We start from the raw sequence: 14,891 nt of genomic DNA on the forward strand, positions 1-14,891 counted from the left end.
ATTGTATGAAACACAGTATGAATGAAGCATACTGTGAAACACAGAGTATACAAACTTTGTGAGCAATCCAACAATAAAATTTAGAAAAATAGAGACTAAAAAAAAAATTATTCTCTAAATGGCTGATGGAAACAGCAAACAGGGCTAGTGAAGGTGTTGCATAGCAGCCAGATCTGTAGTGCCCTGGATTGTAATCTGGCAGAAAATAGGCAGCGGTGCTGTGCTCAGAGATGGTGGCTGACACATTTAAAGCCAGGCAGCCAGCCACCACCTCGAGTGAAGCACAGCTGCCTGCTTCCTACTTTGGTTAAAATCAGACTCATAAAGCTATTTGATTGCTCTGCAGCAAGGCACTGCCCTTATTTGATTCAGCCATAACTGAACTATTTTGAACCGACTTGAAGATGTAGATTAAACAGACAAGCAGAAGAAACAGAGATGACGAAAGAGAAATAAATGCCAGGCCATGCGGAGTGCTCCAAGGAACCAGGAAACAAGCTTTAGAAGACATAAAGGTCTGTCTCGAGTGCCAAAAAGAGAGTGGTTTTCCCCCTAGAGCCAGTGCCCTCAATTCAGACTTCTAGCTTCCTAAACTGTGAGGGTGGGGGAGGGATCTGTTTGTTAAAGCCATCCATTTGTGGTATTTTTTTTACAGTAGCAGTAGAAAACAGATTCAGAGACCAAGTTGTAGCTAAGTTGAGACTTGACTTTGCACAGACATCGTACCTCTTTGATTAGAGGTGTGTCTTGGTGTGTCTTGATCGTATTTGCTTGGGAAGATAATTGTAGTGTGGTTAGAGTCCTCAAGGCAGAGAGACCAAATAGGGAGTCCTAGTGGCCTAAGGAGCATTGAGGCACCCAAAGAGGAAGCATTGACGATTTTATTGCTTGCTTGGTTGTTTTTAAAATTGAGGCTAACCTATCACCAAACACATGAAATGTGCTAATCTTAAGTTGACAGCTCTATGCTTTTTTTTTTTTTTAAAAATATTTTATTATTGTTAGTGTGTATACTGTCACATAAGATCTGTCTGGTACAGGAGGAAATTGCGCCTCCTTCTCCAGCAGAGCATCTGGTGGATTCGAACCGCGTACTTCTGGGATTGCAGTGCAGCTTCTTGCCACAATGCTTTTTTCATTTATATGTGTATTATGTGACCCGTAGCAGCTTCCACCCAAGACCAAGCCCATCCCACTCCCATATGGTCTGTTCTAACTCAACATGACCTATAGGACAGGGTAGAGAGCTGTCTAATGGCATTTTCAAGGCTGTAAATCTTTATGAAAGCACTGCTCCGTCTTTCTTCTGCAGAGCCTGAGGAGTTAGAACTGCCAGCATTTCAGATGACAGCTGTACACATTACCCACTGCTCCACCAAGGACGCCTTAGAAAGTGTCTAGCCTCTAGAAAAGTCTCTGGTTTCCACTAGCAGGTCTGGAACTGAAGCACAAAAACTCATTACTGGTTCTAGGTGGAAGCCAGAAAATAAGGAGGAGCTAAAGATGACTAAAACTGGGGAGACTGGGTAAACTGGATGGTGATGTCAGCCAAGATAGGCAATACAGGAGGAAGCACAGGTTTTAGTGAGGAGAAGGATTAAGACAGTGAGATAAGAACTTCAGTTTTGAGCTTGTTTTTGGTGCCCGTGGAATATGTGCAAGGATATATAAAGGAACTAGATGTATTTGTAATATTGAAGTTTTAGAAAGAAAATAGGACTTAAGTGTCATTTTGGGAGCCCTGGGCAGCATTTTAAATCTTATTTGAGAATGAATGAGCAGTTGGAGCTCTTTATAGGTACTGTTGGTTTTGAGATACGACTTGAGTTACGATGATAGGTATATTGTTGTTAAGGGCTGTTCTGCTGGTAGCCCCAGATACAGCAGAACCACCTTGTATGGGTCTGCACCACTATGGTTGCTATACTTGAGCACACTATGTCAATCCATCTCATTGAGGGTCTGCCTTTTTTTCACTGACTCTTTGCTTTAACAAGCATAATGTCCTCCAGGAACTGACCCGTCTTGGTAATATGCCCAGAGTCTGTTTTAGTCCATACAATTCATAAAATCAGGGAGAAAATTCTGTTTAAACACTTAAATAACAATTCATTGTGCCCGAATCAGAAGCTACTCCTCCCTGACCCTCTACCATGTTTTCCTGTGAGGCTTTAAAATGGCAGGAGGGGAGATTACCCACCTTCGCACAGCAGAGTAGCTGGTGGATTTGAACTATCAGAGAAGTCCCAGTCTTCTTCTCTTCCTCTGCTAATTGTGCATTTTTGGTTATATTTGGTAGTCTAGTCAGTGCCATAGCTTAGAAAAAATAAAAATCAAAGAGTTCTGATGGGTTCATGACTCATCCAGTGCCATAGATTGTTGTTGGTAGGAGTCGTTGAGTTGACTACAACTCAGAGCTGACCCTCTGAATGATGGATCTGAACCCTGCCTTATCTTGTGCCATCCTCAGTCATCTCTGATATACTTGAGCCCATTGTTAGAGTCAATTTGTGGCAGTCCATCTTGTTGAAGGCCGTCCTCTCTTTTGCTGACCCTCATGATGTCCTTTCCTAAGGTCTGGTCCCTCCTCACATGTCCAAAGTACGAAAAGTGAAGCATCATCATCCTCGCCTCTAAGGAATAATATGGTTGCACTTTCTCTAAGACATTCTTGTTTGTTTTTTTAGCAATCCATGGGATAGTACTCTTCTCTAACATCAGACCTCAAAGGCATCCATGCATGATTCTTCAGTTACCCTTATTCATTGTCCAGCTTTCAGATGCATGTTCTTAACATGTTCTTGTTAAGTGTCATCGAGTTGCTAGTGACTCATAGCCAACAACAGCTTTGAACCCTCCACCTTATAGTCTCTGACACACTCAACCCCCATTATCACAATCACTGAGTCAGTCTGTCTCATTGAAGGTCTTCCTCTCTTGCAGTGTGCCTCCACCCTCCCAAGCATGATGTCCTACTCCAAGGACTGGTCCCTCCTTTCAACATACCCAAAGTATGTCAGACAGAGCTTCAGAATCCTTGCCTCCAAGGAGCAGCTTGGTTTCACCCTCTCTAGGACAAACCTGTTGGTTTACCTAACAGTCCATTGTATATTCAGTACTCTTCTTCAGCACCACAACTCAAATGCATCAATTCTCCTTCTGTTATCCTTAGTTATCATCTAACTTTCTGATGCATAACAAGTAATTGCAAAGACCATGTCCTGGATCAGGCATTCCTTAATCTCCAGGCTGACATTGTTTCTCTTCAGTACTCTGTGGAGAGGTCCCTGACAGCAGATTTCCTCATTGTAATTTGCCTTTTTGGTTTCCTGGCTGCTGGTACAAAAAGTTGATTGTGGAGCTGAGCAAACTGAAACTGTTAACAATGTCATTCTCCTCACCATCTGTCATGATGCTGCCATCTGGCCCAGTGATGAGAATTAGGTGCATAGCAAGTATTAAAGAGACCATGGTTTGGATCAAGTGTAGTTTTTAAACTGATACCATTTCTCCTTAGCACTTTGGAGAAGACCTTGACAACAGATATTTCCAGTGTGTTACATCTTCTGAAATTTTCCCAGTTTTTTCTTTAATGAACTTTATATAGTTTTAGGTTCCATCTTGAGTTAGTGTTTGCGTATGGTGTGAAGTATGGATCTTGTTTCAGTTTGTGTATAGTGTGAGGTATGGATCTCCAATTTAGTCAGCATTATTTGTTAGAGAGGTATCTTTTCCCTATTTAATGGATTTCACCTCTTTGTCAAGGATCAGCTCTCCATAGGTGCACAGACTTATTTCTGAGTTCTCAGTTCTATTTTCTTGGTCTGTTGACCTGTCACTGTACCTTTTGGAAGCAGATAGCTGGACCTGTTCTTTCACATGTCTCTGGTAGAGTTTGAGCCATCAACCTTTCAGCCCTACACAGGTAGCGGGTGAACAGTTTGAACCTTTCGTCCCTTACTTTGATTGCCTTTTTTACATAACTTTCAAGTTACAGTTAAAAGATGTCCTGTGAACCCTCTTGAATGATGAAACTACAATTTGACATAATGCTGTTTGTGGCTGTGTTTTGTCTAGGGAGGACCCGATCTCACCAGCTGTGTACTTACAGGTGCCAGACCAGCATTCCTGAAAATGCCCTCAAATCAGTTCTGTACTGCTGCCACAACTTACTTAACGTGTCTGTGTCAGACTACTTATTGTTAGAGAGCAGTATAATACTGTGCATGTTCATTCGTGCAACAAATATTTGTTGAGCTCCTATGAGATGTCACTTTCTAATAATAATAGTAATAATAGGAGGCATTATTGAATACTGAAAGATTGGGAACTCTGGTGTTTTCGTGGTAAGGAATTGTGCTGCCACCCCAGAGGCAGGTGATTCAGAACCAGCAGCTCCTCAGTGGGGAAGGATGGGCAGTCTCCGGTTGTGTGATTTACAGCTTCTGAAAACCTGATGGGGGTCAGCCATGAGTCAGTTCCAACTTGATGACATGCACTGGTAGCCTAGTGGTAAGAACGCTGCAATCCAGCTTGATGACATATAAATTAACATTGACCAAATACTATCTTTGGTGTTAAGTATGCAGTGATGCACTAAGTAATTGGTAAAGTATTCATGGAGTGTTATGCTTATATATGATGCAGATACTATTATTAATGCCTGGGTATGTCAAAGAAAAATTTACAACAGTACTTTAAGACCAAGTCATTTTATTTTCTCTGAGTTTTTAAGACTTAACCCACCTGTGAAAGGTTTTCACGTCAGTCTGCCTTTCTGACCCAAATGATTAGAGTGGAGCCTTGGTGGCATAATGTTTAAATGCTCAGCTATTATTAAGTGGAAGGTCAAGAGTTTGAACCCACCCAATAACTACCCTGAGGAATGATCTGGCCATACGCCCCCATGGGGATCACAGCTTAGAACCACTCTAAAGTGAATTTTAGCTTTGTCACATAGGGCTTCTGTGAATTTAAATCAACCGAACGACACTTAACAGCAGCATGATTAGTAGGGTTACCCATGCTTTGATTGAGAGCACATTCCAAAAATCACTTCATACTTGAACCTTGTTTCCTTAAAATACTTTTTCTTTTAAATGAGACTTTAATTGGCTCCCATAGTAGAAAATTCATATTTAACTTCCTTCTAGATAGTTGCCCCAGCATTATGAATTTTCTTGGTCATGCTAGTTTGGGTGTGTCTCAAATCAAGACAGATATCTTTTATAGAGATCCACCCACAACATTCCTGACATGTAAATCGCTGCACATTAAGAAAGGGATGGCTCTGTGAATTTCCAGCATTTTATTAATAAAAAGTTAAGTTGACAGTATTCCAGATGTCAGAATTAAGGCAAGATTGGTACTGGTTTAGGTTTTCGTTTTGTTTTGGAGGGCTTTTTTAGTATGGGGGGGTTTGTTTTGGGGTGGTTTTTTTAAGGTGAGGATTTCTTTTTTTTTTCTTGCTATCGTTTTTTTATAGAAATGATCAGAATATTTTTCCCTTTGTTTTTAAAATATTTTTTTTTACTTTGCCCCACTCCATCTCTTCTTTATAAATTGGTTTTAAACAGCTATGTACCTTAAATATTGACATTATCTGTCACCCCTTTGAAGAGGAGATTGAAGAAGTCTGAAAGTAGTTTTACAATTAAAAAAAATAGCCCATTTTATTGAATTATTTTTGGCAGTGGGCAATTCAGATATCGTACCTATCTGAATGCCTTTCCTTCATTGTCAGATATGACAATATTTGTTTTTTCAAAACTGGTCTCTCTTTTTTTAAATTTTTATTTCACTATTTGTGTGTACCGTCAAATCAGATCTGACTGGTACAGGAGGAGATTGTCCCTCCTTCCCCGGCAGAGCATCTGGTGGATTCGAACCGTGCGCCTCTGGGATTGTAATGCAGCTTCTTGCCACTAGGCCACCAGAGCTCCCCAGAACTGGTCTCTCTTAATGCGTTCCTCTATTCTTCCTTAATTTATGTGTTGCATCCATAGTTTCAAAATATTTTTAACCCTCCTATATGTGTATCCAGGAGCCCTAGTGACCTACTATGATCCCTGTTGGAGTGCCAGTCAGAAAGTTAGTGGTTTGTGTACTCTGGCTCTTCAGAGTGGGAAAGATGGACAGTCTCCTGCTGTTAAGACTTACAGCCTCAGAAACCCCGAGGAGGGGCACTTTCAGTCAGAACTGACTTGACAGCAGTTACATTGAATTTAGATAAATATCAGTTCACTTGTATCTAATGATCTGAATCTTTAAAAATTTACTTTCCATTTGTTTGCATCATGTGTCTTAGCAGGTTGTCCAGAAAAGGAAGAAAGTTTTTTCATTCCTTTGAGCTTTTTCTTTTTTTTTTTTTTTTTTTTACTTGTAAACATGCTCATGGGCAATTTTGATTGACCAGACTCATTACCTTCAGTTGTTTCCTGAATTACTAAGATTAGATAAGAGTTAACACGCAAAGTTCTTCAGACCTTTTCTCTAGATTTCTTCTGTAAAACAAAATCTTAAAAAAAAAAACCTCACGAACTCTGTTAAAATTGACCAAAATGTAATAAATTTCAAGATACAAGCTCAAAAAAGTACTAAAGTACATGCATATTAAAATTCAAATACTTCCAAGGCTAAAACCGAGAGTAATCACACAACATTTGGAAAGAGATACTTAGGGCAAGATGAAGGGGAAAGAATGCTGTTTACAGGCTCTGCATCCACGCAGTTCTCCCCTTGTTTTGCAGTTTACTTTCTCTCTCTCTCTCTCCTTTTAATTCACTTGTTGATTGCCTTTGAGTTGAGCACGACGTACAGCAACCCTATTTGAACAAAAGACCTGAAGCCCCTCTACAACTGGATCACTTACTAGTAAATATTTTACTTTAGTGCATAATTTATCTTCTAACTCACAGCAGAAATAGTGCAGTTATTATTTGGAGCATTCTACATGGTTGACTTTAAGAATGTGGTAGTAAAACATTAACAGACATTTTTACAGTCTAACACCAAGTTTGCTTTGACTAGTAAGTTAGCATACTATTTTCCAGGATAGAATTTTTAGTTTTTTATGTGTGCATGTGTATGTCTAGTTCTTTGCACGCCCTTCTTTCTTTACAAGACCTAAGGAAATTTTGCACTCTTCAACCACAACATCTTAGGAATGATTTCATAAAACCAAATAAAAATAATAAAAATTAATGTTAGACATGCATTTAGTGGATAGCACTGCAAACCCCTGAGGACTTAGATTTAAGTAGATTTTTTTTTAACTGTGGTAGAAATAAACATTTTCACTGTCTCTTCTAGGTCCATCACGTTACACAAAATGGAGGACTGTATAAAAGACCATTTAATGAAGCTTTTGAAGAAACACCCATGCTGGTGGCTGTGCTCACTTATGTGGGCTACGGGGTACTCACCCTCTTTGGATATCTTCGTGATTTTTTAAGGCATTGGAGAATTGAAAAGTGTCACCATGCAACAGAAAGAGAAGAACAAAAGGTAATATTATTAAACAGTCTAGAGTCTATAAATAGAGGCTTTTTATAGAAACTTTGGTATTTTCACCTTAAATTTTCTGATGTAGTTAAGTGAACATCTTCTACAAAGAAAGATGAAAACAAAGCTAAAACACGTGGAAAAATTAGAGCGCACTGCCAGCGGAAAGGCACTCAGTTCAAATCCACCAGCTGCTCTGCGTGGGAACAACAGGCAGTCTCCTGTGTGATTGACAGCCTCTGGAAACCTGCTGGAAGGGTAGTTGGGGGTTGTTTCGACTCAGTGGCACACACCACCAAATAACAATGTGCTGCTTAGAGATAAGGATGGTGAAACTTCATCTCCCATACATTGGACATAGACCAGTTCCTTGCAAAGAAGACATCATGCTGGGAAAGGTGAAGGGTCAGCGAAAGAGAAAAATCCTCAACAAGATGGATTGACATGGTGACTGTAATAATGGAAACTAGCTTATCAAAGATTGTGAGGATGGTACAGGGTAGGGCACGGGTCACGTTTGATGTTCATAGGGTTGTCAGTTGTAGTTACTTGATGACACCTAATAGCAGCAACAGCGTCCCTACTTTATGAATGTTGTTGTTGTTAGGTGTTGTTGAGTCATGTTTGACTCACAGCAACCTTATGAACAACAGAAATGAACCCTGTCCTGTCCTGTTCCATCCTCATCATTTCTGACACACTTTTGAGCTCATTGTAACAGTCACTGTGCCAGTTCATCTGATTGAGGGTATTACACTCCTTCACCCACTCTCTGCCTTTCCAAACATGGTGTCCCTATCCAAAGAATAGCCTCTTAAGGACATGCCCAAAATATGTGAAAGGAAGCGTTGTCATCTTTGCCTCCAAGTAATCTGGCTGTACTTGCTCCTGTCCATATCTGTTCTTTTGGCAATCCATGAACTATATAGTACTCTTCTTTCTAATACTATAACTCAAAGACATCAATTCCACCTCCCCTGTCATCCTTATTCATTGTCCAGCTCTCAGATGCATAACAAATGATTGAAAGACCATGGCCTGAATCAGGCACACCTTAGTCCGCATACTGACATCATTGCTCCCCAATAATTTGGAGAGATCCCTGACTGTAGGCTTTCCTGGACTTTCAGTATGTCTCCTAATCTCTTAACTTCTTGAACCAGGTGTATTGATTGTGGATCCAAGTAAGATGAAGTCATTGACAGTTTCAATCTTTTCTCTATCTGTCATGATGTTTCTTGCTATCAGTCCAGTGAAAGAAATTTTGTTTTCCTGATGTTGAGATGTTATCCATATGGAAGGCAGTAGTCTTTGATCTTCTGTAATGTTTCCTGTGATACTTAGTGTCAGAATTGATATAGACATAGGTCTATAAGATGCTAAAAGACATATTCTTTCTCTTCATGCTAGAGGATTGTATCTACATTTTTTTGAGTAGATTGTATTTTTTTTATTGAGTAGATTATATTCTTTAGAACCATCATGTGTTTCCTTATATACTTGTCTTGTTTACTTATGTAGTTCACAGATCTATACCTCTCTCCAAGCCACCGAGCTGTAAAACAATGTGGCAGTGCTGTTCTGTTTACAGTGGAAGAATGATAAACAGATAATAATGGTTGCCTTTGGGGAGGAGGCCCTCATTCACTTCACTTCTCTCTTTATACTTCTTTGTGCCTGTAGCTTTTTGTACAATATATATGTCTCACCAGTTTTTAATTAAGATAAAAATGGGAAATGCTGATTTTGTTCAAAATGAAACAAGGTCGTTTGTTTAGTATGTGATGCATGGAGCAGTCGTCCCAGGCAATGGTGTGCTATTGTTATTAAATGTTTCTAGGACCTAACTCACAGCTCATCCTCCAGTAGGTTTTCAGAAGCTGTAAATTACATGGGAGGAGATTGCCTATCTTTCTTCCAAGGAACAACTAGTGAATTTGAACTGCTTGCCTTTGGGTTGGCAGCTCAGCTCCTTACCACTAAGGCCCGCCTAGCTCCATCAGGCAGTGAGTAGAGTTCCTGATTACCATTGAATCAGCTGTATACTGCTCCATAGTCTTTTCTTGGCTCTCATCTTTATGGGAGCACCTTACCAAGTGTTTCCTGTGGAACTACTGAATGAGTGGCTTAACTCTTACACCACCGAAGTTCCTTTTCTTTTTGTTGCTCATCCTTCCTTGAACTTTGATGGGTCATTAGAAGAGTGCTGCAGTGGCAAAGTACCACTGAAGAGAGAAGTCAGAAAACACTACCTGTAGGTTAAGTTCAAGGGTAAAGATGTTATATTGTAGAAAGGGGAAGAGGGCATGAAAGAATGTAGTAGGAGGAAAAGATCTTGTTCAGGTCATGAGCAAAACAAATCCTGTTCTTGTCTTTAGGAGATTTTCAATAACTTTCTAGAAGCCAAAACTCAAAGTTAATCTACTGCCATCAAGTTGATTCCAACTCATAGCAACTCAGTTAGGACAGAGTGAAATAGCCTCTCCCACTACAGGATTTCTAAGGTATGAATCTTGATGACGTCAACTATTGCATTTTTCCTCTGCAAAAGGGCTGATAGGTTCAAACTGTTGACCTTTTGATTAGCAGCCAACCTGGGCTTCTTACTGTAATTTCTAGTATTGGGATTGCTTCTTTATCGATCTGTCCTCCTGCTAGATTGCGTTGGTGGTTTTTATTCGTGTATTCAAGCTGAAAATCTTATCTACAACTCCTTAGTCACCCTCCAAGCCTGGAACTGAACTTACCCCATGACTCAGTTCTTACTTGAACAGTAACTTTAGGAAAGTGTGACTCCTTAGACCATTTAAGCATCGAGGTAAAAACAGTAGCATTTGTCTTAAATACACAATTCTGCTTGTTGAAATGGAAGAGGGCATGAAACACTTTCTGTCAGTCATAGACTACAGCCTTTACTATGGATTAGATCTCAGCATCAAGAAGAGACAGATCTTTAAAACTGGGCCAATAAGGCATCATCATGAAAGATGGATAGACGAGTGAAGTTATCAATGATTTCATCTTGCTTAGATCCACAATCAATACCCTTGGCACCAGCAGTCAGGAAATCAAAAGACATATTGCATTGGGTAAAACTTCTGTCAAGGACCACTCTAAGACGTTAAAAGAGCAAAGATGTCAGTTTAAAACCCAAAATCTGATTTAAGGCATGGCTTTTTCCCCCCAGTTACATATATGCATCTGGAAATTGGCAATTAACAGAAGAAGAATTGATGCCTTTTAATTGTGGTGTTGGAGAAGAGTATTAAATATCCTCTGGATTGCCAAGAGAAAAATTATGTTTTGGAGAAAGTGCAAAGCAAGAATATTGAAGCTCCATCTTGCAGAAGGGGCCAGTCCTTGGAGAAAAATGTCTTGCTTGGAAAGGTGGAGGATCAGCAAAAGAGAGGAAGACTCGCAAGATAGATTGACACAGTGATGTAACAGCAGGCTCAAGTATCAGAGATGATAAAGATGGCACAGAATAGGGCAAAGTTCAGAGTCATTGTTCATGGGGTTACTTGAGTTGCAGTAGACTTGACAGCACCTGACAGCAACAGCAATGTACAAAGAAAGCAGGAAAAGGTTAGAAAGGGAGAAGGAATTGGAATAGGAAACAGGGAGTGGGGTGAGTGATGCTACGTTATAGGGCTTCCAGTTAATGACGTTAAACAAAAATGTGTTCTGTAGGGACCTTTTATAGTGCCCACACATAGTTGAGACTTGGTAATTGACAAGTACAGATGGCGGGTGAGTCCCTGCATGGTACAAATGATTTGAGTTTGGTCCCCCATCAGGGGGCTCCAATTGCTTAGCCCCCAAAGCATTGTGTTGCACCATCTCTCTCTGGTGGTGTGACTCAGTCAGCAACTCAGAGGGAGAATGATAGGCCGTCTCCCCCTGTGCAGCTTACAGCCTTTGCAAACTCACTGGAGGGTCATTTGTGAATTGGTTCCAACTCAAAAGTAATGAGATTTTTATGTTTTTACCAAACTGAAAGGTTGACAATTCAAATCTGTTTAGTGGTACCGCAGAAGAAAGGCCTGGCAATCTGTTTCCCTAAGTTTACAGTTTTATTCCAAGGCATACGGAGTCACCGTGAATTTGAGTCAGCTGTGAGTTGGATTCCAAAGAGTGATTATCTGTTTTAGAGGTGGAGAAGTGCTGATTCCTGTAGAGTGTGGTTTTCTGGCTGAAGGGACTATGTTGGCAAAGACACGAGTAGTGGTTAGGAGAACATGGAGTGTTGATGTCTAAGAGATTGTGCTTTGAATGCCAAAGTAAGACATTTTCCAAGCTGTGAGAAGCCCTGTACCGTTTTTGAACAGGAGAGTGATTGGGTAGTTGACACAGTTGGTGCTGCTTCAAAGTTTGATGAAAGAATGAATGAAAGTAGACACATTTGAATTACACTCTAAGTACATGGTCTTTGTTGTTGTGTGCCATTGAGTTGGAACTCACTCATAGCTGACCAATAGCAGGTTCCCAGAGGCAGTAAATCCCACAGGAGGAGACTGCCCATCTTTCTCCCACAGAGCAGCTGGTGGATTCAAACTGCATACCTTTGAGATTGCAGCGCAACAGAATTTCATTTCCCAGAGGATAAGTTGATGGGTCATGTGCTGGGGTCTACCTACATACACTTCACTTTCTGTTGAAGAATAGGAACACTAATTTTAATTCTTAGTTTCTTCTTTTGTTGAGGACACATGTACACTTTAAATTATGGGCTTTTGTAAAGTATTGGTCTGTTGTTGTTATCTGCGACTCATAGTGACCCTACAACAGCCCAGGAACCTGCCTTGTCCTCAGCCAATCCCACCAACTCTGACACACACTACCCCCATTGCTCTAGTCACTCTATCAATCCATCTTATCATGGCTCTTCCTCTCCTGCACTGTCCCTCCACCCTTCCAAGCACAATGTCCTCCAAGGAGCGGTCCCTCCTGGCCACATGCCCAAAGTTTAATACAGATGAATAGAAGTGCTTGAATTTTATGAAAATATAGAGTGAAAAAAGTGATCAATAGTACAAAAAGTAATTAGGAAAGAATTCTTGATGGAAGTAGCAGGAGGAAGTATGGGGAACAGAGGAGGACGGTTGGTTCACGGAAAACTTGTTCAGATTCCTTTCAGTAGGATTTCACAATAGGTAATGTTAGTAGGGATGACAACACAAGTCTACCATTTTCTTATCTTAATGATAAATTTTAGAGGGGGGGATAAAGTTTAGCCTTATTGTAGATCATGTTTGGTACAGAAATAAATATAATGAGCAAAGAAGACAAATTTTATATTGGTTAACTAGAAAAAAGTGAGGGCAAGTGCTTACCTGAGATCATAAAATACAAATAGAATGTGGCTACTTCCTCTTCCACTTTGTGAGTGGGACCTTTTACTGCATCCTTATTTATCTTCCTCATTCCATTACAAAAGGGAGTTCAGTTTGATTGCTTACACTAGCTCTTCATAGCACAATAATTTGTTTCTTTGGGTAAAAGGAAATTGTTTCTTTAATAAGAAAATATGACTTTAACAGAAAGTAAGACTTTGTTTTATTTTATCTAACTTACATAAAATTCTTCAGAGACATGAGGATGGTGCAGGATAGGACAAGATTTTCAGTCTTTTGTTCATAATGTCACTTTCTGTTGTTGCCAACTACCATGGCACCTAATAGCAACAACATAAAATTCTTGGAATTCTTTACCTGCTGATCCTGTTTCTAGTGGTGATTAGATTAAAATATTCACTTTCTTGTTATATTTATTTTTTCTATGAGGAGAGGCTAATAGTTCAAAACTGTGTATAGTATATAGACAGAACGCTTTGATTTTCAGGAACCAGATGAGAAATACCTAGAAAACACACACACACACACACACACACACACACACACACACCCCACCCACCCTCATACCCTCACCCTTTCTTGATCCCCCTAGTTTCTCATCTAGTGTGAGCAAAGACCCTTGGCTTTAGCTCCATGGGGTAGCAGTGCCAAGGTAGCTCTGTCACTGCCTCTGCTTCTCTGCTGTGGCTGCTGCTGCTCTCCTGTAGACAGTCTCTTAGTCTGACACACACTGCATTCTCTGCTAATTTCTTGCTGGTAGTGAGATTCCCAAATATCTGCTGCTGAACCTGCTCAGTTTAAACCTGGTGAAATGGAGACATATGCCAGTGTCCCGCTGGATAGGCTAACACCTTCTATTTACATGTTCTTGCCCAGCCCTGTGGCTTTCAAGGGCCATGGCTAGGCAAGCCATTTTGAACAATAGTCCCATTATACCACACTAGCTCCTCGGCCCTTCTTCAAACCCAGAACCACAAATCCACTGCACTGGAGTTGATTTTAGTTCATGGTGACCTTCCATTAAGGTTCCCAGGTTTTAAATCTCACCAGGAGGAAACTTCTTTTTTTTTTTTTCTACAGAGTGTCAAGTGGACTTGAATTGCTGACCTTTTGGTTAGTAAGCCCAGTCTTTAATCTGATGTGTCACCAGGGGCTTCTTCCCTGCCTTCTTGTTGTTGTTATTATGTACCATCTTGTTGTTTGCGACTCATAACAACCCTGAAACCTGCTCTGTCCTGTGCCAACTCTACTGTCTCTGACACACCTACCTTCATTACCTTAGTCACTGTATCAATCCATCTCATCAATGTTTCCCTCTCTATCTCCATGCCCCCACCCTCCCAAGCATGATGTCCCTCTCCAAGGACTGGTCCCTCCTTGCAGCATGCCCCAAGTATGTCAGACGAAGCTTCAGAATCCTTGCTTCCAAGGAGCAATCTGGTTTCACCGTTTCAAGGATGAACCTGTTCATTCTCTTAGAAGTCCATGAGTATATTCAATACTCTTCTCTAGCACCACAGCTCAAAGTCATCAAATTCTCTGTCACTCCTAGTCATTGTCCATCTCTCTGATGCATAGCAAGCAATTACAAAGACTATATCGTAGGCAACCATTATCTACTTTCTGCCTTTGTAAATCAGACCTTTTACATTTAAATTCATTTCAGTTCATGTCTCTTTAGGACAGAGAAGAACTTCGATTCAGGGTTGCCATGGCTGTAAATCTTCATGGAAGTAGATTGCCACACTTTTCTTCCCCACAGTGATTGGTGGGTTCAGAGTGTGTTCTTTTAAGTTAACAGCCAGTTACTTTAACCGTGTCATCAGAATTCCTTCTATACCTCTGTGTTTTTGTGGATTGTCATGTTGGAACCAACTCATAGCTGATCCTCCAGCAGGTTTTCAGTGTCCATAAACTGAGTGGGAGGAGATTGCCCATCTTTCTCCCTTGAAGCAGCTGGTGGATTTGAACCTTATGCCTTTGGATTGGAAGCACAACAAGTAGGCCACTAGAGCACTATAGCTCTATTCTTGT

The 14,891-nt window shown here is 40.5% G+C and overlaps 1 protein-coding gene across 1 annotated transcript in view; it reads left to right on the forward strand.

Moving 5' to 3' along the window:
* The window catches only part of SPTLC2 (serine palmitoyltransferase, long chain base subunit 2), a 169,077-nt gene that overhangs the window by 27,741 nt on the left and 126,445 nt on the right, over positions 1–14,891 (forward strand). The window contains exon 4 of the mRNA XM_006884770.1: positions 7,312–7,506. Coding sequence (XP_006884832.1) covers positions 7,312–7,506 — 195 coding nt within the window. The remainder of the gene's footprint in view (positions 1–7,311; positions 7,507–14,891) is intronic.

Source organism: Elephantulus edwardii, unplaced genomic scaffold (genome assembly GCF_000299155.1).
Source record: "Elephantulus edwardii isolate Elephantulus edwardi_28Jun2011 unplaced genomic scaffold, EleEdw1.0 scaffold00037, whole genome shotgun sequence".
NCBI classification, from domain to species: Eukaryota; Metazoa; Chordata; class Mammalia; order Macroscelidea; family Macroscelididae; genus Elephantulus; species Elephantulus edwardii.